At 45.4% G+C, this 26190-nt stretch overlaps 1 protein-coding gene across 1 annotated transcript in view; it reads left to right on the plus strand.

Annotated features, from left to right (window-relative positions):
- FLT1 (fms related receptor tyrosine kinase 1) overlaps positions 1 to 26190 on the plus strand; it is an 88440-nt gene that overhangs the window by 59273 nt on the left and 2977 nt on the right. Inside the window, exons 13-23 of the mRNA XM_082008266.1 lie at positions 753 to 899; positions 2825 to 2956; positions 8729 to 8835; positions 11892 to 12030; positions 17044 to 17148; positions 20212 to 20325; positions 21088 to 21176; positions 23039 to 23198; positions 23617 to 23714; positions 24251 to 24373; positions 25489 to 25600. Coding sequence (XP_081864392.1) covers positions 753 to 899; positions 2825 to 2956; positions 8729 to 8835; positions 11892 to 12030; positions 17044 to 17148; positions 20212 to 20325; positions 21088 to 21176; positions 23039 to 23198; positions 23617 to 23714; positions 24251 to 24373; positions 25489 to 25600 — 1326 coding nt within the window. The remainder of the gene's footprint in view (positions 1 to 752; positions 900 to 2824; positions 2957 to 8728; positions 8836 to 11891; positions 12031 to 17043; positions 17149 to 20211; positions 20326 to 21087; positions 21177 to 23038; positions 23199 to 23616; positions 23715 to 24250; positions 24374 to 25488; positions 25601 to 26190) is intronic.

Genomic DNA, 26190 nt, shown 5'->3' on the forward strand with positions numbered 1-26190 from the left:
GTTGCTATGTTGTGTGGCCTGCTAGCACTCAGCTTCGTCCCCTGCCGTCAGGGTTTCCAGCATCTGTGGCTGCCAGAGGACATGGGCGCGTTTCTCACCAACGCAGTTTTGGCAAGTGGGCTGTGATGTGGTTTGGCCAGGCCTTGTTACGTTCAGCCAAATATGTGAAATGCAAAAATGGAAGAATTTATGAAGACTCTGGGACATGTGGCACAATGCTTTTGTGCTTATGGTTTCTGGTTTTAGATGATGTGAGTTTACTGAATGTCATTTGTGATTGTACTCTTTAAAGTAAGTAAGTGATAAAAGTCACATTCACGGGTATCGTGGTGTACAGAGCTGCATGGTGCTATCGGTGACGTGGAGATACTCTGCTACAGGGGTGTCCTGCTAACTGTTAAAAAAACTTTGGTGTCACAGTTTGTTTCTCCTGATGATGCAAAACTCTGAGCTCTCATAGAAACTCATTGCTTTCGATAAACAAATGTGGTTGATAATGGCACTGAGGAAATCTTTAAACAATGTCATCACTGGGTCTTCACTGGTCATCATAACCTGCTATCGCTGAGTAACGGGAATACTCTGTACACACCAGACGCTCTTAAGCAAACTGGGACAGTAAATAAAATCTGTGAACAATGAACTTGATAGAACAGCCATAGCTGTTTACATCAGTAAAATGCTGGTAGGGAAGATAATTAAACCCCCACAGTTATAGGAATGTAAAATGGAGGTGTTGTTTTGTCTTCTAGCTCAAGAGGCACCAGCCCTGCTGCGGCACCTTATGGATCAGACAGTGAACACCAGTAACTCGGCCATGCTGGAGTGCCAGGTTCGTGGCATCCCTGAGCCCCGGATATCCTGGTTTAAAAACCATGAGGAAATACAGCAAGAATCAGGTGAGAGCTCTGTGTACCCACTTACCTTTTACAGCCTTTTTATTTACCTGCCTGCCTTAGACAGCCACTTGCAGAGTCATTGGCATCGGTACCCAGAGGTAAGGAGGAGCGTTGCCTGGGCGTTACAGGCGGGCAGCAGCACGGGTTCTCCAGGTTATTCTGCCTCACTCCAAAACCTCAGCCAGGCTGGAGGTGTAAGCACAATGGGCCTCTATGGAGTCAGTGGAAAAATGATAGCTCTCAATTTGCATCTTAGAAGACTCATCTCTAGAGAAACATATTTCTCTCCATTTACTATAGAGGGAGCCTAAGGATCAGGTGTCTTGGCCAGCGTATAGCTAGGCAGGAGAAAACCAAGCTTCAGTGATGTGCGTAGGAGTACCAGTGGGAGTCTGTGGTCAGGCATGCAAAGTCTCTTCTAGGTTCACAGCCTAGCCACCAGACTAACTCTGTGTCTGGGGTCTCCAAAACTGAAATGCATCTGCCAGCAGCCAGGGAATCCAGGTCTCGCACAGCAGAAAGAAACATCTCCCTGGGTGGCATGCTGCAGCTACAGCAGAACTTTGGGAGACATTTACTGCTGTGTCCGGAACGCAGCTTCAAAGGTCGGCTAAGGCTAAATGTCCAGCTCTGATGGCACCACAGTCACGGAAGTGTTCCCTGGAGATTTCAGGCGGAGATGAATGATGAGGGAAAAGGCAAAACCTTTCTCATGGGACTTCATCCATATTTGGATCAGAAGTACACAATGAGCTGGTGTTAGAGGCTCAGCAAAAACGTTCAAGGAGATCTGGTCTGTAGGAACTTGAATCCTAAGTGTAGTGTTCAATAACAATGTTTTAGAAAGTTTGTGTTTAAGGTTCTGTCCTGCATTATTGGAAATTACTACAGCATGGATAAAGATAACTGGAAAAAACTGAGGATTTCTCCAAGTGAGTTATAAGCCTATACAGACTTGCAGCACAGACACTAAACTTAATCTAGAGCCAGATTCCATGAAGCTTTTACAGTGACCACATCATTGTAATGCGCATTATTAACATTATCTTCTAAAATGAGTGTTATGTTGGGTCTAATGCAAGACGTAAAGTTAGGATCCAGGAAGATGTCCCTAGAGAGTAGGTCAGAGCACATTAGTTAGGTGCCTGAAATACATGGTAGGAATATATTTTGATGGGACAGTAGTTCTGATGGAGTCAAACGCACACCTGTGTATTTGACTGCACATTTCCTGGCTATCCAGTGCCTTAAAGGCAGTCCTGAGGCCAAATCTGCTGCCTGCCTCTTCCTCACTTGCTGGAGTATTGCCCAGGCTGGCTTCTGGGTTGACTTATCTGGAATAAACAAGGCATTGAAAACTTTGGGTAACGCCTATGTTTTAGGGTACACCTCATAGGACCTCTCTTTGCCCTAGTTGGGTTCCATCCAAGAAGGGGCCCATTGTTCCATGCCACACAGGCAAGTGAGATTTGGACTGAGTCTGTTGCCCATAAGGCCAGTGGGAACGCATGGAGCTGGGTCTTGGAAGTGCTCTAAGCTTGAGCTTCTTTTGGTGCAGACCCACGCCTGTAAATGCAGTGCTAAGTAATCAGACCACCCATTTTCCAAAACTTGGACACATGCTGAAGAACTCACTTGGATGAAAGTCTAGGCATGGTGCTAATCGAAATACATGATAGCAAATGCTCCCAAGATCATTCCCTTAGGCTGAGCTTTTTCACTTACACAAGTGTTTTGTAAACACTGATTTCCAAAAGATTCCCGAAACAACCCAGTACATTTTGCTTTCCTGCAGATAACATTGTGCTGTGCAGTCTGTGGCTCAGATTTCTTTTGAGAAGAACTTGAAGGAGATATTATTACACAAGGGCCTGTTTTTGTTTATATCCTGGCTCCCTCTCATTGCAAAATATTTCATTTCACAGGAATAATTTTAGGGCCCGGAAGCCGAATGCTGTTTATTGAAAGAGTAAAAGAGGAGGATGAAGGACTTTACCAGTGTATAGCCACCAACCTAAAAGGGTCCGTGGAGAGTGCAGCATATGTGACGGTACAAGGTAAAGCATGACATTAAATGGCAAGAGCAAGCTTGCCAGGGTGATGTTCTTACCCAGGCGGGAAAGGCAGGGGTATGACTTGGGGCTCAGGCGGTGATCTCTGAAGGCAGCGATTTGAAGGAAGTCCTAGCAAGGGAAGCATACCAGGTTGGAAAGGAAGCCTAGCAGGAAATGCTAACTCAGAGTGTGTTTACACTGACCTAAAAAGAAGAATTGCTTCAACCCAACAAAGATCAGGTCAGGGTAGAAGAGAAATGTAAATTTAGTATCATCAAAACAAACAAAAAACAGAATAGGGAACACTCTCCTACCCACTCATTTTCCCATTTCAGGTTAATTCCATAGAAATTAGAGGCCTGGGATATTTTAATTTGTTTATTTTCAATGTAAAGTGAACTGCCAAATTGGACTAGAAGATTTTAACATAGTGATAGCAACACACGTTTTTCAAAGGTGCTTGTTGTAAGAAGTAGGTATGATCTAGTTATTTCTGTAACCATTACTTGAGTTATTTTGCTATTCATTTGAATATCCAGTGTTGTTCTGCCTTCTGCCAAGCTTGACTCAGGCCTGCAGCAGTGCCTTCTAACAAGTAATCAAACGCTGCATAAAAATAAAGTTTATCCAGTGACTTTTCACTTTCATTGAATACTCTTTTGGTTCATATATTATGAGACAAGAGAAGTAGGTTGACATTCTCCATATAAGTCAGTGCCATGTATAAACTGGATTTGACATAACCTATCTTACTGATACCATATGTTAAGTAAATAGTCCTAAATGCATTTAGTTTCTTTTTATAGAAGACAATTTGACAACCACCAGGTCTCTCAGGCAGGGATTATGTCTTTGTGGATGTTCTCATACAATTGCTAAATGTATTTGAATACTGCTGAGTATTTGGATACTACTCTACAGCAGAAGACAATTACAGCTAGCAAATCAGTATTGATTTTCTGCCAAGAGTGTTAGCAGTCTCAGTTAATGGTGATCGTTGATGATACAATGATGTTTTTGATTTAAAAGCTCAGGGATTTTTATGTGTACATGTGGGCTGGCCTAACTGGTGTAATCAAGGAGTTAAAAACACCTCTTTATGAATAATGGTAAGGTTTTTACAGCCGCTATAATAGCTAAAAGAATAACTTGTGCTTAAGTGCTTGCTGTCCAATGCATCCTACTAATTGATAGTCCTGGACAATGTAATTCATAATGGTATTGATTTTTAACATCATTGTAGATTGGCTATTTATTACAACCACAAGCGTTCTGTCAGATGGCTTCTAGGAAGTCATATCTCCTAGTCTGTGATCCACAGGAGAGGAAAGGCAGCAGCCAGGAAGGCTTCTTCTCTGGTTACACGTCCTGAGGGACCACTGGCAATGTTCTTGTGTGACTCCTATGGGAGCTCTTAGATGAGCAGGGAGATGAAGTCTGCCGTGTTAAAATAGCTTTGAGACTGGATGAGAAAAAGAGAGAGAGTTTGTCTTATCTACTACGATCAAGGAAAACGCCTTTCCACCCTCTCTCTTCCTACTGCCTGGAGGGACATCACTGGAGGTTTTCTCACTCGTTCCTATGCCGAACTGGAGTGTCTGTCCCTCTCCCAGGGAATGGCAGCCTCTCACCCCATCCCTGAGCCTGGAGGGACGAGATCAGGGCTTAAGCACAGGGTGCTCTCTAGGCTTTGCTAGTTGCTTGTCCTTCTGAGAAATACAGACCCTGCGACTGCCGCTGCGAGTACCAAAGCCATCCCTCCGCCCCGGCGGCTCTCGGAGCGCGGGGCTGCAGATCAAAGGCAGCGGAGCAGCGCCTCGTGCCACTGGCCATGTAGCAGATTGGAAGAGTAGTTTGTGAATGAATCAGGAAGGAAACTGTCTGCTCTTCTTATTTCCTCAGAAAAAACATTCTTATGCTCACAGATAAAACAATGTGTTATTTTTGTATCCGAGATGGATGAATGGATGGTGGAATCCAAGGGCCGGCTTTAAATAATCGCAGCCCATGTTTGATTTGGAAGCCGTGCTTGCCGGGCTGTCTGAGGAGGAGAGGGGCTGCGTTTGTGGACATGTCAGAGCAAGCTGTCCGCTTGCGGCTGGCTGAGGGACTGAAGAGGCAGCGAATCTGCAAGGAGCGAATGGGAACAGCTGCCAGAGCAGCCGGCAGGCAGAGGGGACAGTGTCCCCGAAGACCTGGGGGCACAAGCTGCTGGGCAGGGGAGGAGCACAGGTTGTCTTGGGCAGCTCTCCTCCGGGGCTCACCCAGCAGCGTGGTGTCTGCCCTGCTCGCAGAGTGGACGACTTGCCATGAAAGCCTCGCCTGCCTTCTCCTCCTGGGGACCCTACAGCCCGCCTCACCGGGAGCCAGCGATACAGCTGGTTGCAGAAGTCATGCACCATTTGAAGGGGGTGTGTTGACGAAGAAAGGAGCAGCTTTTACAGCTCACACTCACTGAAATCGGGATGTATAACAAGCAAATGAATACAGCAGCAAGCCCTGTCTTAAAGCTGATGCTTGTTAACTTAATGTCATCCCTGCTGATGAAAAGGAAAGCATCACATCTATTGAGCGTTGACAGAACCGTTCCGACACCATGAAAATGGTGTTTGCTTTTTAAATAACTGTCTGTTTTTCTATCTATCTACCTTTCTGACTTTCAAAATGTTGTTGTGCCTTTTGGGTCACTCTCACTCTGAAGTCATCAGGAATGTTTCCATGAAGTTTAACTGTGGAATTCCCTCAGGTTCAGCCTGGGTTATGTGGGTGACTGTAACAAAAAAGGTGAATATCAGGGGACACTTAGACTCCTGTTCCCCCAGAGAACCACCGAAGGGGTTTGGAAGGGAGTCCTGGAGGTCCCTAATTCAACCTCAGATCAAACTGGGACTGTCACCAACACTATACCCAGTCAGTGATGGCTTTGTCTGGCCAGGTCATGACAACCTCCAAGGGTGGAAATTCCTTAGCATCTCCAAGCATTCATCCCAGTGCTGCACTGCTGTGATCATGGGATCACATGGATTAAGCAGGGTAGAGCGGATTTGTGTAGGGGTGAGGGATGTTCTGGGTGCGGCAGAGCGGTTTTGATGCCCCAGGCGTTGCTTTTTCCCTGGTTGACACCTGACAGAGAGCTGCAGGGGCAGGAAGGGGGGCTGCCGCTGGCTGCAGCGAGTCAGACGAGGCAGAGCTGCACACGGGGGAAAGTCTGTGTCTAAGGAGGTAGCTGGTGGGTAAAGGTCCGGGAAGGGTGTAAAGGGGAGCCAGAAAACTTGGGCTACCATGCAGAGACGGGGATCTGGTCCTGCTTACAGCCCCTCCAAACTCTGCTAATTCTAAGCCCTTTTCTGAGTGTTCTTGCTTGTTCTGCCTCAAAACAAACCTTTTCCTACCCAGCTGAGAGGCGCTCAGCCAGCTCTGGCTGCAAGGCTTTTAGCAAGACTAGGAATCTGGCATTTGTTTACCCAGCCCAACCCCAGCCTGGAGAAATGCCCAAAATTCACCAGTTGCCCAAATTCACTTGAACGTTTCAAAGACAGCACCTTCACATCCCTTCGCTAACTCCCGGGCAGCATGGGTAGCAGTTAGGGGGTTGCTGCCTTCCACCCCCAGACTGGCTGTACTATGCCTCAGGGGTTTTCTGAGTCCTGCCATATGGAGCAGTGGCAACAAATGAACCTTCAGCCCCTCCAGGTTTTGCTGAATAAATGTCAGAAACTATTACTTGCCATCTGCACGGGTGCTGCTCGGAAGCAGAAGGAGAGTATCCATATGTAAAAGGAAAGCCTGATGCCAGAGGATAGGCAAGCTGCATTAGGCTGTATCATTTATGCCATCACTACATCCTATATCTAAATCAAGCCTTTAAAAAAAAAATTGTGAAAGATTAACACTCTTGGTATTTTGGAGAAATAGATACTTTATATTTCTGTCTGTAGTTGCAGTCATATTTTTCTTCAGTGAGCTTATTCTCAAAGCTCCAGACTGGACATGCCAGAGGAATCTTTAGATGTAGGGCACAAACAAAAACCTGATTATCACCTTTAGAGAGGGAAGATATTATGCTAGTTAAGCCACAGCTACAGGAAGCAACTCAACATCTAAACAAAGCTCTGTAGCCTTGCCTAAAACCAGGCAATACATCCCTCTGGATTACCCAGTAGGCCCACCAGTGAGACATCAATCATCCCTTTTTCGTGTGCCAGGAGTAACACCGAGCTGCCTGGGGTCTGAAACTGCTGCAAGTGCAGTTGACAAAACCACTGTGAAATCATGTTCAGAATTACTCCTCCTGGTCCTCTCATCTTCTCTCTCTGGAGGGTGTATCAGCATAAGAGGCAGGGCATGAGGGTTTCTTTGCATTTGCTACCAATCAGATGGAAAACACATTGTGGGAAGTGCGGTAATTTGACACGATCACAGGATTTGCAAAACAGACTGCTCTGAAACCATTTTACAAGTCCCTAAGTAGCACTCTGAAGTGAGTTTTATTTTGGCTTTTTTTAAAGATCTGTCAGTGGGCTCTAATACTCTCCAGATTTCTAACGTTCATGTTTTCTTGCTGCTCCATTTTCAGTCGTTGTTTTTGTTTTTCCCTTTCTGTGCTTCATCTGTTCCCTGGTCTGGAGAGCTCCCCCAGCTCCCTGCCAGCTGGGTTCTGCGAGGTGCCGCTGGGGATGGAGAGGGACCCGTGGCCCCTCAGGGAGCCTGGCCCCATGCTGCTGGTGGGACCAGCAGGAGACCCGAGGGCACACAGCCTGCCCGGGGACCAGCGGGTTGGAGGGAGCTCTGGGTCCGACACCGCAGGTTTCTGGCCACACTGCTTGGTGGGGGTTAGGACCAAGACCCCCGTGCCATGCTTTGCACAAGCTGAGCTCACAGGTGCCAGACCATGCGAAGGAGAGCTCATGGACTGCTGCCAGCGGCACTGCGAGCCTCCAAGGAACCCCCTGGCTCCCCCCCAGGAGAGCTTTTTGGCGAGGGCTGGCGGGTTTCCAGCAAGGCTGGAATGGAGACACAGGCTGCAGGGCTCAGCCACCAGCACAGAAGAGCTCGCCGAGCTGGGGCAGAGCAGGCGCAGTGCCTGAGGAAAGGCACGAAACGACCTGGACAACAGAACTCAAGCAGCAGCACTGCAGCATGCTGTGGGTCACACCAGGTTCACTGGTGTCTACACCAGCACAAGCCCTCCCTGGAGCGTCTCCTGTGCGTTAGCAGCAGCTCTCGCACCGTGACATTGCCCCCGGGGAAGGGCCAGCAGAGCTGTCTCCTCGGCACAGCTCCGTCCTCTCCCGAGGCTGCTGGGGACTGAGCGTTTCTGAGACCTCTGCTCCTCTCTCAGATGTGGGCTTGGCCAGATGGGTTTCACTGTTGTGTGTGGGGAGGTGAAACTGCATGAGCAGGCCCACACACATTCTCACACAGAGAAAATTTGGCTAAAAATACCCCGCAGCTGAAGTTTCACCTCAAAAGGAAATTATTATCTGACTGGCCATCCTCAACCTGCTTTACTTCACCTCCTGCACCCCAAAAAAGAGCTGACTTTCTACTGAAAAACTTATGGATGGATCAAATGCAATTTTGTTGTGTTCGATACAGCGGCTTTTCTGGGGAGATCATTTTTTTCCAGGCTCTGTGAGCCAGTCCAAACAGAGATTAATACCCCATTGAAAAGAAGCTGGTCCTTCCTGGTATTTTGTTTTAATGGCAAAGAAACATAAGGCGCCCTTGCTTTGCAGGTCATTTTCTAAAATGTTTGCTGCTTGATTTTCCCAGGCACATCGGAGAGGTCAAACCTGGAGCTAATAACCCTGACCTGTACCTGCGTGGCTGCGACGCTCTTTTGGCTCCTGTTGACCCTCTTCATTCGCAAGCTGAAGAGGGTAAGAACAGATGGGGAGATCCCGGCGGCATCTGCCTCTCCTTACCAGCACTTTGCTCATGTTAGAAAATCCTTCCCAGGCCACTGGGATTGCCGAGTCCTCCAAAAAAAAATCTGTTTCATTTACTGCTCACCTTTGTTCCCCGTGCAATCACCAGGCTGCTGATGGGTGCTCAGGGAACCGTGACTTGCAAGGCTGAGTATGAGTAAGCCCAGAAGCAAAGCTTGGGTGGGGGCAAGGCTCTGAGACTTGCAAGCATTCGGGTGCCTGACTCCCACCAAAGGCATCCCCATTCCCTTAAAGCTGTGGGAGTTTGGCATCTTAATGTCTTTGAAGATCTGGGTGAGTGGGAATGACAGATCTTCACAGAGCGCTCTGGGGTCTGGTTTGCGCACAGTGTCTGGTATAATTACATCACTTGCAAAGTGATATTTTACTGAAGTAATTTCGGTGGTGCAGCCTCTAGAGCAGATGATTCTGTATCAGCATGATAATGTTAACTGCCCCTGCAGCTGACCCTCCTTATTCAAGGCTGACCGTGATGGTTTAAAGCCGCTTTTTGTTGACAGCACCATGTCTGCCTTGCGCGGTGTGTGCAGGTTAAACCACAGCAGCTCTCGTAAGCAGAAAAAACAATTCTTTGGCAGCGCAGGAAGATCTCAGAGTACCTTGCAGAGGCAGATGGATTTGGGGGAAGGGAGGTATCGGGGCAATGGGGTGCACTGCCGGACATGAGATGAGGAACGGCTGCATGTCCCCTCTCCTCCATTTCCCCCCACAGCTGGGTGCCCTCCTTCGCCCAGCTGGAGGGTACCACTGCGCGGTGCCACGGGCATCGGCTCCCAGCCGCCACGGCTGAGCGTGTTCCAGCTGGCCCAGCTCCGTGACGATTGCTAAAGGTTCACTGCAGCCTGCCAGACCATTTTATCTCAACCTGCACGCAGGCCTGCCTGTACTGCAGGTTTTACACTGAGGACTTCTCTTGACCCATGAGAACGCAGGACCAGACCTCCAAACCGGGGCGGTACGGCAGCGGTGCCTTCCTACTGCCACAAACTTCCCTAAGAAGACGGGAGTTTTAGGGGAGAGAAAAGTTGAGGTCAGCTGAAGCCCCAGAGAAACTCTGTAGCTATAGAGAAATTACAAAGCAAGTGGGATCCGTTCTGACTGCTCACCAGTAACAATGAAGCAATTCATAACGTGACTACAAACCCTTGGAAAAATGTAAGCTTTAAAAGTAGCAAAGGGTCGCAGAATATTTTTGTATTTGTTATGATACCAAAACTTGACATTTTCTTGTTAGATTGCTAAAAGATAATAAAAATAATCATCGTTGCTGTAGAACAAGGGACTTCCAAGTAGATGACATACGAAGGCTTCTTTCCAGACGAGGCTTTCCAGCTAGTGTTGGTCTATGTGTATGGTCTTTTCTGTGTTTCTGTTACAGACCGTTATTCTCAAGTATTTATGTCTGGAATTAGCTCTAAATTACATTTCATATACAAATTATGTTGCCACAAAAGAAAAAAATACTTTTATGCTCTCTGAGAGCATTTTCTTAAAGCCTGTCTGTTATGTATACAGGGACAAATGCCAAAGATTTGGTATTCAGTGCATCTGAATAAAGAACCGTAGGAAGCTCTCTGTACCTTCCCCCTCCCCTACCGCTCTTCCTGGGATGGGTTCACTCAAAAGCTCTTCTAAGGTGACCGGTAGGAGCAGCCTGGTACACACATCCCTATCAAGAAATGCTCCTTTTGGAGCACCGCACACGTTTCTGTTTTATATCCCACTTATCCATGTCCTGTTTGGGGACAGTAGATGGTTTGGAGCCAGGCTTTATGCCACCTGGCTTTTCCCCAAGCATCAGTGTAATCCTTCTTGGGACTAACCTTCTGCGTACTTGGGATGGTGAAAGGCAACTACAGCAGGAGCCATTAGCTACTGTCATTTTAGTCTAGTTGTGTCTGTTACCAAAGCGTACACAGCTAGTAATAGCCTTCTCAGACAAATGCCTGGAAATGCGTGTATTAGGGACGTATTTCCAGCCTGTAGAGGAGGACAGTTGAAAGTCACAGGGGGCACTTAATGCAACAACAAAACAATATGTAGATATATCTGTGTGTCTGTGTATGTGCCTGTGTGCTGTTTCCATGAGTTTAGGAAAAGCAACATGAAGGGACTCAGTTCAACAGATATTCCGTAAGTTCCAACTAATAGCCAGGAAATTAGTGCAAGCACCTTTCCTATAGGAATATAAGTACTCCTGTGTCAAGAAAAGTCCAGTGGATTAGAATGGCAATTTAGATACTCTTTGAAGGAAAATATGTTTCAAATCAACCAACTGCAGAAAACTTTGAGATTAGGTTCATCTTCCCTTACATTTCTTATGTGAAATGGATAGTCCACTTGCTCAGTAGGAACCGAACTTCTGGCAAATTAATTTGAAACTACGTATTTGAAATCATGTGCTCGCGCCTGGGTGCTTATGAATTCCTCCAAACTCAAATAATTTCAGTAAATTTGTCAGAAAATTCTGAAAATTTATAAACAATTTCTGAAATGTATAATGTCTAGTCTCCTGATGACTAGTCTTGCACATCTTCTAACCACACGTGACCTCTCTTTGCTGGGTATATGGAAAAAACGAACACTGGCAGTTGAACTCCAGCTGTTGCATATGGCCACTTCTTGCTTTGCACAATCATGAAGGAAAGTTATTTTTATCAGAAATGTTTAGTCATTTGCTGAAAATATTTCTCTTGACTGTGCAGAGGGCCTGTAGCATAACACCATATGTTAATACAGATCCACATGGGTTTCATTGAAGAAACTGGTATGTCACATACAAGGAAAGCTAAAGGACAGAGTTTCTTTTACATAAGAAGTCTTGCAATATTTTAAAAAGCCAAAGGGACCCTAGCCAAACCATCTATTGGACTGTGAAACACGTAGCCCTGTGGACAGAATTGACTTGAAACCCTTGATCCAAACAGGAAGATGCTGACAGATACCCTTATCCTCTTTTACATTTTGCAATATTCTTTGTTTTCTAGCCTTATTCCTCTGAAATGAAGACCAACCATTACCTGTCAATCATAATGGATCCTGACGAAGTCCCCTTAGATGAGCAATGTGAACGTCTGCCTTATGATGCCAGCAAGTGGGAGATTGCAAGGGAAAGGCTTAAACTAGGTAATATTGGCATACTTCATGTTGGGTTTGCAGTGATTGAATGAGATGTACAGGTGAAGAGGAGCCGTCTGTGTTTTAGACACGCAGCACAACGTACTGCCAGGTTTGGTATGAGCTATTCCGTACCAAGTGCCTTGGCTGTGACTGACCGATAGCATTTAGGACTGACTCACTGTGTCTATCTGACTTTCCAAATCTATATTTTGACTACAGGTAGGAAAACTGAAATACAGGCAATGACGCCACACTATTTTTTGCAGACTGATTTACTTAAAACACGACATAAAAACAGGGCAACTTAAGGCTTCCCAATTAGACTGATGACTTGTATGCTTCTCTCTCTAGACTCAGGAGCCTGACCTTTGGCATTTACTGTAATTTCCTTCCCTTGTAATCCGGTTGTGTGCTCATCTGGCAAAAAAAAAGGATGCAGAAATAGGTCCTCACACTCCACCCTGTACCCCTCCCTGTTTCTCCCTTTCGTCTTCTTTCCAGCACACTCTCCCTGTTTTCCTTCTATGCTGCAGATCTATAAACATTCTTGTTGACGCACCATAAAGTGCAAGAATGTGACATTAGTCCACACATAAATAAATAAATACATACCTATGGAAAATTTGAACCTGCAGCTGCCTACAGATGTCTGAGTGAAAGGCATGGGTTTGGGAGCATTCCTTACTTGTTTAGCCTAGTGTGGGGCTGACAAGGAGGGCAGGAGGGTAGGGACCAGATTTTGAAGTTGAGGAATCCCTCCAGAAACCACATGAGTTTAGCAAGAGGGTCAACATTAAAATATCATTGATATTTTCAGCCTGTTGCTATAGTGCAGTTTGTTCTTTCAGGCATCCATTAGATTTGTCCTACAGCAAGGGCTAGAAAATCCCTGCATTTTAGCTAGGATCTATGACAGATTCCGTCTGTCCTCAGGGAATCAGGGACAGAGTGTGATTAAAACATGCATACAATTAGGATCGCACTTAATTCGCCTGCTAGAAGCCACACGGCAACCAGATGTGGATAAGCACAGCTGAAATATATTGCTAGCGATTTATAATTGTCACACACAATTCTGGGAATGCTGAAACATAACCTTCTGCTGGAGTGTCTTCAATCTTCAAATAGCTTTCTTACAATGATGGACCAAGATCTTGATGTGCAAACAATGTGATCGCCGGTTTATGCGATGCTTTATTTGTGTGTAAATCCCATGGAAAGAATCAAGCAGAAATGGAATGTAAACACCAAAGAAAAACCCACGCCTTGCAGGGTTGGTGTTTGGAGTCTGGAGGTGAGGAATGGTGACCAGAGAATGAGTTAAAAGTGGAAGAACTGGTGTAAACAAATAAAGAATGCTGACAATGAATGAGAACCAGATTCGGAGAAGTTGGGTATGTGCAGTATGCTAGATTAGCTCAGTGCAAGTCCTGCTTACGTGGCAGTTGGCTCAGTCTTTGAGTAACCTTGGCAGTCTCTGAGGATTAGTGTCTCAAAAACACAAAATGTGCTTCTATGTTTTTTTAAAAATATTTTTACTTAGAAATGCAACCCCTTCCAGCGTCAGATAGGTCTGTTTTTCTCTTTCCACCTACTTATCCTCCAGGATACATATTTACTGTAACTTTCGCAAATAAGTCTCTCCTTTCAGCCCACACCTCCTTTGCTATGTGTTCCTCCAACATGCATACATACAGCCCACGGCTGTGATGCAATGCTTATATAACAGGACTCCCCCTTCATCTGTAAGAGCTACAAATGTTACAGGAAATTTCACCCAGGCACCACTGAAGTCAGGATAATTAACATTCAGTATAGATTAGTCTGACTGAGAGCGAAGTGTCATCTTTTCATTAGGCAGAAAAATGCGGGTGCTATAAATCACTGTCAGTGTGGTCGGCGATAACGTTGCCGTCCGGCGTAAGTGTCGAGCTATCATGCATTTCTCACCTTACTCTTGTGCTTGACCTTCCTAATCTATATGAGAGGTCACACACTGCTGACGCTGTGGTGCAGGACCCCGAGGGAGTGTTGCCACATGGCTCCGGTGCTATGACGTCAAACACGCCGGCGGTGGCCGGCTTCCTGAGCCCCGCTCCCCGCCGTGCACTGCAAGCCCACAGCGCTGGCACCAAGCAGAGCGCTTTCCGTTCGCCTCCACGTGCAGAGCTGGTGTACGTAACGTTAATGGAAAGTACGAAGCCCCGTGAAAACCCAGATGACTCAAACTGCGGCAAAGGACTTGAGAAATGAACACACCTTTGAGCCTCTGCCTTCCCACATACATGCTTTTTGCTGATGCCCCGGTCCAGCAACTCACATGCTTGAAGGACCCTGCTAAAATGAGATTGAAATGGAAACCTCCTGATCCAAAACTCCTTGACTGAGGGGTACGTTCACTTTAACAGGTTCTGAATTGCCCCAGGAAACCAAAGTCAAGTGCAGAAAATTTAAGTAGAGCATTTTGCTTCCTTGGTCTCGATGTAAATGCTGCAACACTTCATACCTGAGTGTTAACCCAAACAAGGCCAGTGTAGCTGCTTGAGGGCTGTAACAAGTTGACTGCTCAGATGGTTGGGCATCTTAATATTCCTCTGTTTAATTGCTCCATTTAATAATTTTGCAATTACTTTGTGTGTCAACATAAGGGGCTTTTGCAAGAGCAATCTGTTAGAGTCACGGGCACCATCTACATACTAAACTGTGCGGTTTGATCTACGAAGTTAGACCCCTATTCTGCGCTAACATTTAACATGGTACAAACAATAGCGGAGCAACAAAGACTAATACATCAAGTGTTATTACAGTTTCCCACTAAATCACAACCGTTGTTTAGAGAAGGAAGTGTTGTTTCCAGTGCTCATTCTCCTTTATGAAAGGTTAGCAGCTTTGTGTGGCTTTATGAGCTAACTGGCATGTTTTCCAAGTGGTGACTAAGTGGGTTATCTTGATGTGGGAAGTGAGTTAACAGTGATGGAAACAGATTAAAGCTATGGATCAAACAAAGGTATGGTGGGTTTTATAGGACCACAACCTGCAACTTCACCTTGTAGAAACCATGAACAGTCAATACATTAAGGACTAAGAACGTCGACGCACCAAGAAAACTGAGACCTTAGTGTTAATGTTCCTTCCTTTATACATCTGCTATATGCAGTAACTGAAAAAGAAGGTGACTGTAGATTTTCAGAGATATACACTATATACCTGTATTTGTGTGTCAAACTCTAAGCCCTTCACATACCAAGGCTTGATGCTTTCCAGCCATGTAGAATAAGTAAGTTTGTTCTTCATGGGTTTTATTGCTGTAAAAAATGCAACACTTTTGCACATCTAGGGGGGAAATAAATTTCTGGGTTTTTTTTTTTTTTTTGGCGTAGTATATTCCACTACATGTTTCCATTGCTTTGATAACATATGCTTTTTACTTTTACTGACAGACATACCGAGAATTACAGTTTAGAAATGTGATACACATATAAAATATCTAATGTTAAGTGAGAGATGAATCCCACCCAGACACTCACACGCAGAGAAAAAGAGCTGCTGTCAGTTCTAAATTAAATTAAATAGATACTACCTTTTATACATCAACAAGGTAGGTGTTCAAGTGAGAGCTAGTCAAACAGATGCCCATCACAGAAAAAGAAAATTGTCCTATGGAGATGTCTATGTCACATGTGCAAATCTGAGAAATAAATATATGGCACAAGTTATCCTTTGCTTTTGTATGAAAAGCTGGTCTTTATTTTCTGCTCTTCTCCTCTACACTGCAAAGCCTGCTGCTACAATCTTGCGAGCCACTTAGGTGCCTGGGTTCTGCCGAAGGTGAAGCATAAATACAATCTGAAAGCAGTTATGTGGAAATAAAATTTATTGCTAGCTGATATGCTGACAAGATCTCTCTCTCTCAAAACTCAGGCATCCACTTGAGAAGGGCAGAGGTGGCCAGGCCTGACCACCTGAGCATGGTGTCAAAGTACTCAATATTCCTTGCTTCAAACAGTAATAAATCACAAAGGTGTCTGTGAAGATCAGAAGATTAGCATAAAATGTCATGATCTCTGGAAAAGATATAACAGTACCCTGGGAGTCTTACCTGGTTCTGAACATGAAGGAAGAGGATGCTCACCTTCTACTGCTGGAGAATTTCACTGATGCCCACTGATTTCTCTCAAAGACCTCTGGGTGCTTCTCCTGGGGTCTGTCAGAAGCAGCATGATGATGACATCACAGCATAAATCACAGAATCACACACACAGAATGGTGGGAGTTGGAAGGGATCTCTGAAGATCATCTGGTAATGTCCGCCCTTGGAAGGACGTACCTGCTATGAGCAAAGCCATCATTTGTCACTCCAAGTCCCCCCTCGCTGAATCCCTCCAGACCTCATTTTGCAAATGTAAAGGTCTCACTTGCACAGATTTGCAGCTTCTTTTCACTCCATGATCTCAACCTACAAGGGCTTGCTAGGGAAGAGCGTCAGGGGGTTGTGCATGTACTCCAGGGGCTGCGATGAGAAGTTGCTACCACCTCCCTGGAATGAAGAGAATTCTAAGGCACCTTGTTCAAGAAGGGAGAATTTCATTTGTAAAAATGACCAAAGTCTGTGGCAAGCTGCATCTCGGTGTGTGTGCGGGTTTAGGTGGAGGCCCTCCATTGTTTTGGACATACGTAGCAGCCTGCTGCACGGTGCAGTGTGCTCGGGGAAAAGAGGAGCAAACCTTTCTCTGGCAGAGCTGGACCGAAAAAAAATGGGTCAGTAGCCAGAGTACCTCCATTGAGTGGCTGTATTCATTTAGGATCATTTTAAATCATATCACTTATTTCCTCTGATGACTCTGTCGTCTGGTTTGTCTGCTTACTCTTAAAAAAAAAAAAACAACAAAAAACCCCACAAAACCTCACATGTGGGACTCATTGTAAAGCACATTTTTTCAATTCATTATCTATTAAGCCATTTGCTGACAAGATTTTTTTTTTACCAGAACGTATCTCTCCATTTTATTTTCTTTATAGGAAAGTCTCTTGGACATGGAGCTTTTGGAAAGGTGGTACAAGCATCTGCTTTTGGAATTAAGAAATCACCAACATGCAGAATAGTTGCTGTGAAAATGCTGAAAGGTATCTTGCTACAAAGCTGGGCTGGAAAAAATGTCTTATATAATGTCCCATTTTTAATATGATTCTGTCGAAAGCAAGTGTGTGTGATGTTACCCACCCCACCCCACCACCCCCCAATAACTCTCTGAAGCGTCCAAAATATGTACACCAAATTTCAGGTCCACAGTAAAAATGGTGATTAATTGTCACACGATATAGGAGAAAGTTTCAGGTACAATGAGAACCTGATTGCCTAATTTTTTTTTTAAATCTGATTCCACTGCTCCAAGTGCCAGAAAGAATGAGTCACTTTTGCAGGATCAGAAGGGACAGTTAGATTTCCTGCACACCCCATGTTGTAATGATATGCTAGACTGACCCTGTACTGAACATCGTAAATGAAATTTAGCTGAAGCATAAGGCATCCACCTTGATATGAAGGTATTTGGATGGAAGCTGTAGTATTTTCCTTGGTCATTAGTTCCAATGATTAATCACCTCCTTAAAAACAGGTGCCTTATGTCTAATTTGCATCTGTCTGACTTTCGTTTCTCATTCTAACCTTCTCCATTAGATTACATAATGATTTTTCTTCATGAAGGCCCTTTTATTAAGCTAAACAGATTGAGCTGTTTAAATCTCGGAGTTGTTGTACAGGTGTGTCCTCTCTGAACCGTCTGCAGCCTCATCACACGGTGCTTAGGGTGCTGACACCCAGGCTGTGTAATGGATTTGCCAGCGCTCTTCATACGCCAGCGCTCTTCCCCAAGTAAAATCATCTCCCAGCTCTTCACTGCCACTTTTCTCATTGGAGCAGAAAGGACGAAGACCCTCATCAATTTGAAGAGGGTGCTTGGGAAGTTTGCAGGCGGGATGATATTCAGTCATAGCCTGCAGCAGCTGTGGCTGAATTCCCAAACACAGAGTCCTAGTGGTATCCCTTCCTATGCACTTAGCTTTTCCTTGTTTATATATCTGAGGATCATTATCAGGTTTTATTTTTTTGCATTGCCCTGGAAGCTTATGCTGCATTGCTTATCTGTCTTAATCCTTGAATCCTTTTCAGTGTCACCCTCTGCCAGGACACATTCCCTGTTCTGCCAGTAAGACTTGGATCCCTGATGCTCTCAGTTGGCTCTGTTCAGGCATAGTTTGACTCCATCCCTCTTATCCCAGTGGCTCCTAGCTTCACAGCTGCTTACTTGCTTATCAGTTATCAGGAGATCTGTACTTGTTACTTCCAGCCCTTGGAGGGGCACGTACGATACTCTCAGACCTACGATCTGTCCCTGTAACACTCAACCTGAAATAGCTTCTATTTCTTGCCAGCAATGACCTGGCAGCTGTACTCCGTGTAGGATGTGCTCTCTTGACACTGTACTCAACCCCCTTGTTCTGTGATATAATGTCAAATGCTTTCCCAGGGGATGGTACGTGCTACTGCGATATCCAGGATCATCCCCAAGGAGGAAATTTGCAGCTGAGAGGGTTGCAAACCTTTCTCCTCTCCCTTCTTCCAGAAGCACAGAAATACCCTGTTGGCCAACACCAAATGAACAACTACCCTGCAGCAAGCATGTCTGGAAAATGGGAGGAAACAAAAACTTTGGTCCCTGTCCAGACCTTCTGCAGCAGTAGGCCAATAGCCATCTGTGTCACTGGTTTCAGTGGATGACCTGTCACCTGGGTCACTGCTTGACCCCTGGTTGACTGAGCTGTTTTGCCAACATGCAGCTATACGTGCTGGCAGAGTGGTCTGCCAGATTCAACATTTCTTTATGGCTTCTTGTGCCAGCCAGCACCATCAAGGTAGCAGGGGTTGCTCCTGGAATAGATGGGAGCAAAGAGCAGCTACAAGAAGTCTTCATGATGGGATTCAGGCGTATGTGTGCAGTATAGATGCTTGTATCTGAGTTCATCACTCAAATTCCCTTTATTATCGGTGGTGAGAAACAACAGTTCATCCCATCCTAAGGCAGATCACTGCACATGGTGAGTTGAGCACTTGTTTAGCTCTGCTGACTATGAAGAGAACCCGTGGTTCTCGTGTCCTCACTAGATTATCCAGTAACTTTGCAGTCATTCATGGGCTTTGTCCCCACAGAATTCCCATGAGGTGGAGGGAAAGTGTCACCACCTATACAGATGAATAGTGGGTCATCAGGTAGATGACGTTTTGTGTGGGGCCACCAAGAAAATCTGTTTCCATGCAGATGTTGAAACCATGCCCTTTAAGATCTAGCTCTAGGTTCTTTCCACTGGACTGAACTATTCTTACTCTCGGTGTCACTAAACTGAAAAAGTCCTTTTGGGTCAAAACCAAAGTAATATGTTTTTTCTTGTTTGCTTACCCAAACAAAATTCTGCAGAAAAAATTTGCTTGGAGGTAATTAAGAGTTTCACTCAACACTAAATAGAATCTTTTGGGTTTAGTTGTGGGATTTCTTATATCATTACTATTACTATGATTATTAATATTGATCATAACCAATAAGGGTGAGGTGCAGTCACCCAACTTTAACGATTTAAAATTTGCTCCCCTGGTCTCTCTTAATACTCCAGGCTTCCTCTATAATGAACAGAACCAAACAATCATCACCAAAGGGTAATTCATCTCTTTCCTACACAGATGGCTAAAGCTGATGGCTGCATCAGCCTCTGGAAATGCTTTGCCCTTGCCACTGACTTCTTGATACATTGATTAGTTCAGGCTAGTATATAACCCTTAGGCAGCTGAAGTTAGATCAGCTGAAACCTACTCTAGATAGAGTTAATTATAATCTTCAAATCCCTTTTTATTTGTTCTTTTATTTTTTGGCTGAAATGACAAAACTATTCATGTGAAAAAAAATTCTCTCTGTTCTAAAAAGAACAGTCTACTGGGAGGAAGTTGAGTGCCTAACTCTTTTTATGGGTTTTATTGCGAGTAAGAGGATACTGAGCGGGGAGGAATAGACAATGAACATCAACACATGAAGTGCATCCAGTAATAGAGGTTATTTCAGTGGAAAGTCATGAGAAGTGGTAAAGCTCAGCAGGACCAGTTCTTTGACGTTTCACATTGGCTTTATTTTGCATTTACAGAAGGGGCCACAGCAAGTGAGTACAAAGCACTGATGACTGAGCTGAAAATCCTGATCCACATTGGTCATCATCTCAATATTGTGAATTTGTTGGGAGCTTGCACGAAAAATGGAGGTAAAAAAAACTGCACTGCACTGAAAATGGGTTTGGATCACCTCCCAGTAACAGCACAGTCAGTTGGCTGTGGTTTTTTTCATCCAGTGTTTAAGTTATTAACTTGAAGTATTTGAGGTTGTCCTGTGGTTGGTGAAAAAAAGAAGAAGAAAAAAAGAGATTTTTAGTCATTTAATGAAGTGATTAAACATTTTCTCTACTTAAACTCTCTTTTAGTATTAACTTGAGAAGTATGAATTTAAGACCATGCCACTTTTTGTCCTTTATCTCACTCCACTGCTCAAGCTCAAATTAAACATGATCTGGAAAGGCTGGGAACAGGGATATCGGCTGTTGGCCCTAAACAATGAATCACAAGGCAATTGTTGTAAAATCCTTCATGATATTCCACTAAGAAAATCAAAGGGCCAGTGTCAGCAATTGTTTGTTTTAAATATGTCACCTATTTAATTCAACAAGTGTGTGTGGGCTGCGGCATTCCAGTCTGAATGCAGACTGCCCAAAGAGGAAATGGAGGGTTCCTCAGGAGCCAGGTTCATGACCAGCTTTCGAAAATTAAGCCCTTCCCTAATTTCCAGAAACAGTGTTGTTTTGCTAACATGTCCAGTGTCCTCCAGGCAGCCTTCTACTTCATTAGGACATGTTGTTAGTTATTCTGGGCTCAAGTTATATCTACGGGCATGAAAGATTCTTCTTCTTCTCGGAACTGACAACCCCTTGTATTGCTTTACGCTGCTCAAAACGCACTTTCCTTTTGCTCAGGGCCTCTGATGGTGATTGTTGAATACTGCAAGTATGGGAATTTATCAAACTACCTGAAGAGCAAGAGGAATTTTTTCTGCCCCAACAAGGTGAGGAGGCAGATGCCTCTGGTAGGATTCATCTTAATGTAAGATAACCTAAAGTGTCGGTAATGTAGATGTCAGCCTCTGAGCTAGTCTCCCTTGACTCTCTTCTACCAAAGGAGAGAAACTGCTTTTGGGTGCAGTTCACCTGACCTGTTTTAATGTTTAATGTTTGGTGTGGGATGTGCTGTGCTCATTTGTCCCCCCTGACAGAAGGAAGAGAACTACCTTGCTCGATTACTCACAGCAAGGAGGCTGCTGTGAGTAATTCAGATGGAGCCATCTACAGCAAGAGGAAGTGAATCCTATCCAAAGTGTCCCCACATGCTCTCACCCCACTGCTGACGAACCCATTCCTGCTGAGCTTAGGGTCACTTCAGAGGCTGGTGTCAGCGAAGCCAAAGGAAGCGGTTTTGCCCACTGATTTCAGTACCGCTGGGAACAGAACTGAGATAATGCCATGTAAAGCTCATGTTCCAAGACACCCTAACGTTCAGAGATTTGCAAGTAATCTTCTTATTGTGTGAGGAGAAGGGGTATCAAGAGGAAAAGAGATTAGAGTCTTGTCCTTAGATCCCACAGCCCTCTGGATCAAATCCACAGCATATTTCTTGTTACAAACTTGAACTCAAATGTGCCAACTATATCCTGCTTGTGGACTTTCAGCAAAATCCCCCAAAGGATTAAGAGCTCTGAAGTGGGATTTAGGAGCCTGGACCCAGAACGGCAGTCCTCAAAACGCCTGCTCAGCTGTGCCAAAAGCTCAGCAGCACCTCAGGGTTCTTTCAGAAGGGGTCTGCGGGAGGGCATGCTCAAGAGGATCCCCCCCTCCAAAGGGCTTTGGCTGAGCCTCTGTTCCCAAGGCCATCCATGTTGAACTCTGCATGAAACACAGCAGCCACCTCCTCCAACACGCGGTTGTTGGTGTAGGAGGCTCAGCAGGGAGCAGGGCCATGTGGGTCCACCCTGGGGGGAGCTGCTCACATCCCCCCAGTGAGGAGCCTGCCCGGACTCGCTTCGCCAGCACCCCAGGGAAGGGTGCCCAGGAGGGAGGGAGGGAGGAAGGGAGCCCGACTCTACACCAGAGCGTGCAGGAGAGCAACACGGTCACAGGGCAAGAGGAAAGAGGAGAGAGGGCTAGAGCATGGCCAGGTGGTGAGGCTGCTCTCTGGGGAAGCATTTTCCAAACGGCGTTGCATGTGTTCCGTTAAACCGTCATTGACCAAAACATGAAAGCACTGGATAAAGGCATTGGGCAAGAGAGGCAGTCGTTTCCAAAAGCAGCTGTATTTCAAACACAAAGTGCCCTTGCTCCTCACTGGAAGGTCTTACAGCCTTGTGACAAGCACTGTGCAGGGACACAGAGGCAGGTGCCTTAAGCAGCCTGGGACAAAAAGCTGACACTTTATTTTGAGAGGGCTGGGACACCTGCACTGTGGGCACATCCTTCTCAACTCATCCCACTATGCTCCTTCTCTGGCTACCGGAGAGAAATAGGCCTTTTCAGATCTCTCATTTCAGTCTGAGGTCAGCCACAGCTCAGTGGATGTGTCCATCCATGGACACTGCAAGTCCTCACCACATCAGAGGTAGCCCACCACCAGAGTTGCCCCAAAACTGTGTGCTGGTGCTCCCAAGCCGCGTTGTTTCTGCCCTCTGGGGACAGCAACCTTGGTGGAGCACAGCTCTGCCACCAATTCCCGCCTGCCGTGGTAGCACTGGACTCCCGCACCCATGGGAGATGTGACCGCACGTGCCACGGACCAGCATTTTCTCCTGACGGAAAGGCGACAGAAGTCTGACTCGGTTCCTCTCCCACCCCCTCCGTCGCTCTAACGTAGCACCTCTTCTCCTCTGTTTGTTTGAAGGACTCCTCTCTGCAAGGAGAGCCAATGAAAGAGAAAAAGGATATTGAGCCGGTGGAAAGCAAAAAACAAAGGCTGGCCAGTGTCACCAGCAGTGAGAGCTTCGCAAGCTCTGGGTTCCAGGAAGATAAAAGTCTGAGTGATGTGGAGGAGGACGAGGAGGGTAGGTATTAATTCCTTCCTGTCCCTACACGGTCTGTGATATTTTTACAACATACTGTGCATCCCTGAAATTTTTTTCCTCATTTATCACCCTAATAAACATCCGTGGGAGACGCTTGCAGGGTCATGTCCAGAGGGTAGAAGATTTAAAAAAAGATTATTTCCAGGGTTACTAAATCTGACAGGAAAATGTGTGATTGTTTCTGTTGACTGCTCCTTATCTTTGGGGGAAACACAGCAGTGTCCAAAGCGTGGGGTATAAAGCAAGCATTATTTTTGTTTCTCGTGACAGTGGGTTGACCTTCAAATACTACTGTATGAAGACTGAATTTATGGGAGTAATAGGGCCAGTAAGAGGTGGGGGGAATAACTGCCTTGTGAGCAATCTTTGTAACAAACTGTGTTTTCCACCTTTTCAGATGCTGATGAGCTCTGCAAGTTGCCCCTCACTATGGAAGACCTGATCTCTTACAGCTTTCAGGTGGCCAGAGGCATGGAGTTTCTCTCCTCCAGAAAGGTGAGTTTTGCACTGGGGATTTTTCCCTGTAGAAGGATGGGATTCAGAGGTGAAATCACGTCTATGTTTTAGTGACACCTTCCTTGGGAGAGCTCCCAAAGGAAGAGACGTTTTCCTCTTGGCGTTATAAATACAACAGTGTGTTTATCCAAGTCTCCATAGTCCATAAACACAGGATCATGGCTGAAGGCAGTGGGTCAAGCTCATTCATTCAGGGAAGATCTTTTGGGTGTGGTGGGTTTTTTTTCCCTTCATTTCAACATATATTAGGTAGGGAGCTCCAAATGAATCAGCGTTTTCCCCGCAAATGTCAAGGGACTTAAAAATTTATCACTTTCTGGACTTGAGAATTAATTTTTTTTAAAGAACTGCCACTGTTTGCAGTAACTTCATGTACACTATAGTCGACGCCCCTAAAAAATTATTAAATTGATCTCTCAATACTTATAATTTAAAAAAGGATATGGGAGACAGTCAGGAAATTTGTGGGCAGGATTAAGGAAATGCAGTTTGATTGTGAAACTGTTTTATTATAGTGCATTCATCGTGACCTGGCAGCCAGAAACATCCTTTTATCTGAGAACAATGTCGTGAAGATCTGTGATTTTGGCCTTGCAAGAGACATTTATAAGAATCCTGATTATGTGAGAAAAGGCGATGTAAGTCAAGATGCTGTTTATTTACCCAAATATTTATAACATATCATTTCAAACCGTCCACCAAAATGTTCTGTGGACGTTCACATTTCCTGAACTTAAAAGAGCTTGAAAGCTATCATGGTTTATATGTGAAGATGGGCTACGCAGATGTGTTGTAGTTCTGGAAAGCATTTCTATCTTCAAGCATAAGGCTTGGACATGCTAATTGTTTCACGGTTCTGCCCTATTCATACTTTACATGTTTTTTAGACGTTTGTTTCTTGGCTGGCTCTGCGGCATAACCCACTTAGTAAACTTCCCTCCTAAACAAGGTGCATGTCCCCTGGTGCACACATGCCAGGGCCAAGCACTGCTCATGGTGCCTTGAGCCACCGAGCTGGACTCACCGCCTCCAACACCTACTCTTTTTAGTTTGCTTCTCCTGTAAATAGCAGGCAGTAAGCTCCCTGGCAGGCCTGCCATGAACGCTGGGTCAGCAAACTGCCTGTGCCCACTGATGCCATGGGAATTTGGTGTGGGCGTTGGGGTCATGCAGAGAGTCTCCTCCTGGAGGTCTCACCCACCTGTCAGTTATTCCCTCATCCATAAATAGCTTTCAAGACCTTCATCACTACATATTAGCTGTGAAGTGTTACCTGCCTAACTTGAGTACTGCTCAGGAGGCACTAAGAGGCTGCAATCAGAGGACTTCAAGGGTTGCTGACACACTCTGGCAATTCAGGCTCTGAAAATTTCCCGGAGAAGATCTCTGACACCGTCACAGAATGATTTGCCCTTGAATGTTGAGTGTTCTCCCCTGTTTCTAGGATGCTGGCAAGAGACCTCTGTTCTTGCATATCCCTACATCCCCGTAAAGAAAAGCCTTGGTCACTGTGGTCACAGGGTACCAGTCTCTGGCATTTTGTGCCAAACATTTTAAAAACAGCCTTTTACTCTGACAATTTGTTAAGAAAGTGTCTGAATGAGTGTGGGTTTATCTTGTCTGCCTGTAAGGAAATCCCACAGGTTCCCATTTGAATGGTAATTATTTACATAACAATATATAGTTGATTCATCTACGATTAAATTCTTCTAGGCTTTGAAAATAATAGTCAGGTTTGTCCCTTTTACTCCAGGCTCGACTTCCTCTCAAGTGGATGGCTCCAGAATCCATATTTGATAAAATCTACAATACAAAAAGCGACGTGTGGTCCTATGGGGTCTTGCTGTGGGAGATATTTTCCTTGGGTACGTTAACTCTGCACCCCGGGAGTTGGACTCGGCGGTGGGGACTTCAGCCTGGGGAAAAACATCCATTACCTTCAACGAGCTTTTGCCAGGTCTTTAATAAGGAAAGACCTAAATCAGGCAGAGGTGGGATGTGTGGGTAGAGGAGAGAATTGTGTGTATCACGCCCCTGTGAAATGGAAATTTTGGTGCTTGTGAGGGGACTGGAAGCTGACTTGCCAGACTGAAAGCCTTAGCGGGTAGCACAGCTGCCTGAGAACTTTGCCACCTATTTCTGCCAAGGGCAAAACCTAAGCTTCCCTCTTTTCCCTGTAGAAACCTCTGGTAGAGATGCAGAGCAGCACGGCTGGAGCAGTCACGGTGCTTTATCTGACGGCACAGGAAAATCGAGCACATTTTAAAGTGTTTTTATTAAATGTGGAACCCTGGGGGGTAACATGGAGCTGTGGGCCTGGGTTGGCAGCTGCCAGGGACCGAGGCATCGCTTCCTGTACCACAGATAACGTTCAAGACACCAAGTACCACGGGCTGGGCGGTCCCTCAAAAGCTTCTTACTGCTCTTGTGGGAGCAAGAGAGCTGAAAATACACA

This window comes from Phaethon aethereus (genome assembly GCF_964289735.1).
Source record: "Phaethon aethereus genome assembly, chromosome: 1".
In the NCBI taxonomy this organism is placed as follows: Eukaryota; Metazoa; Chordata; class Aves; order Phaethontiformes; family Phaethontidae; genus Phaethon; species Phaethon aethereus.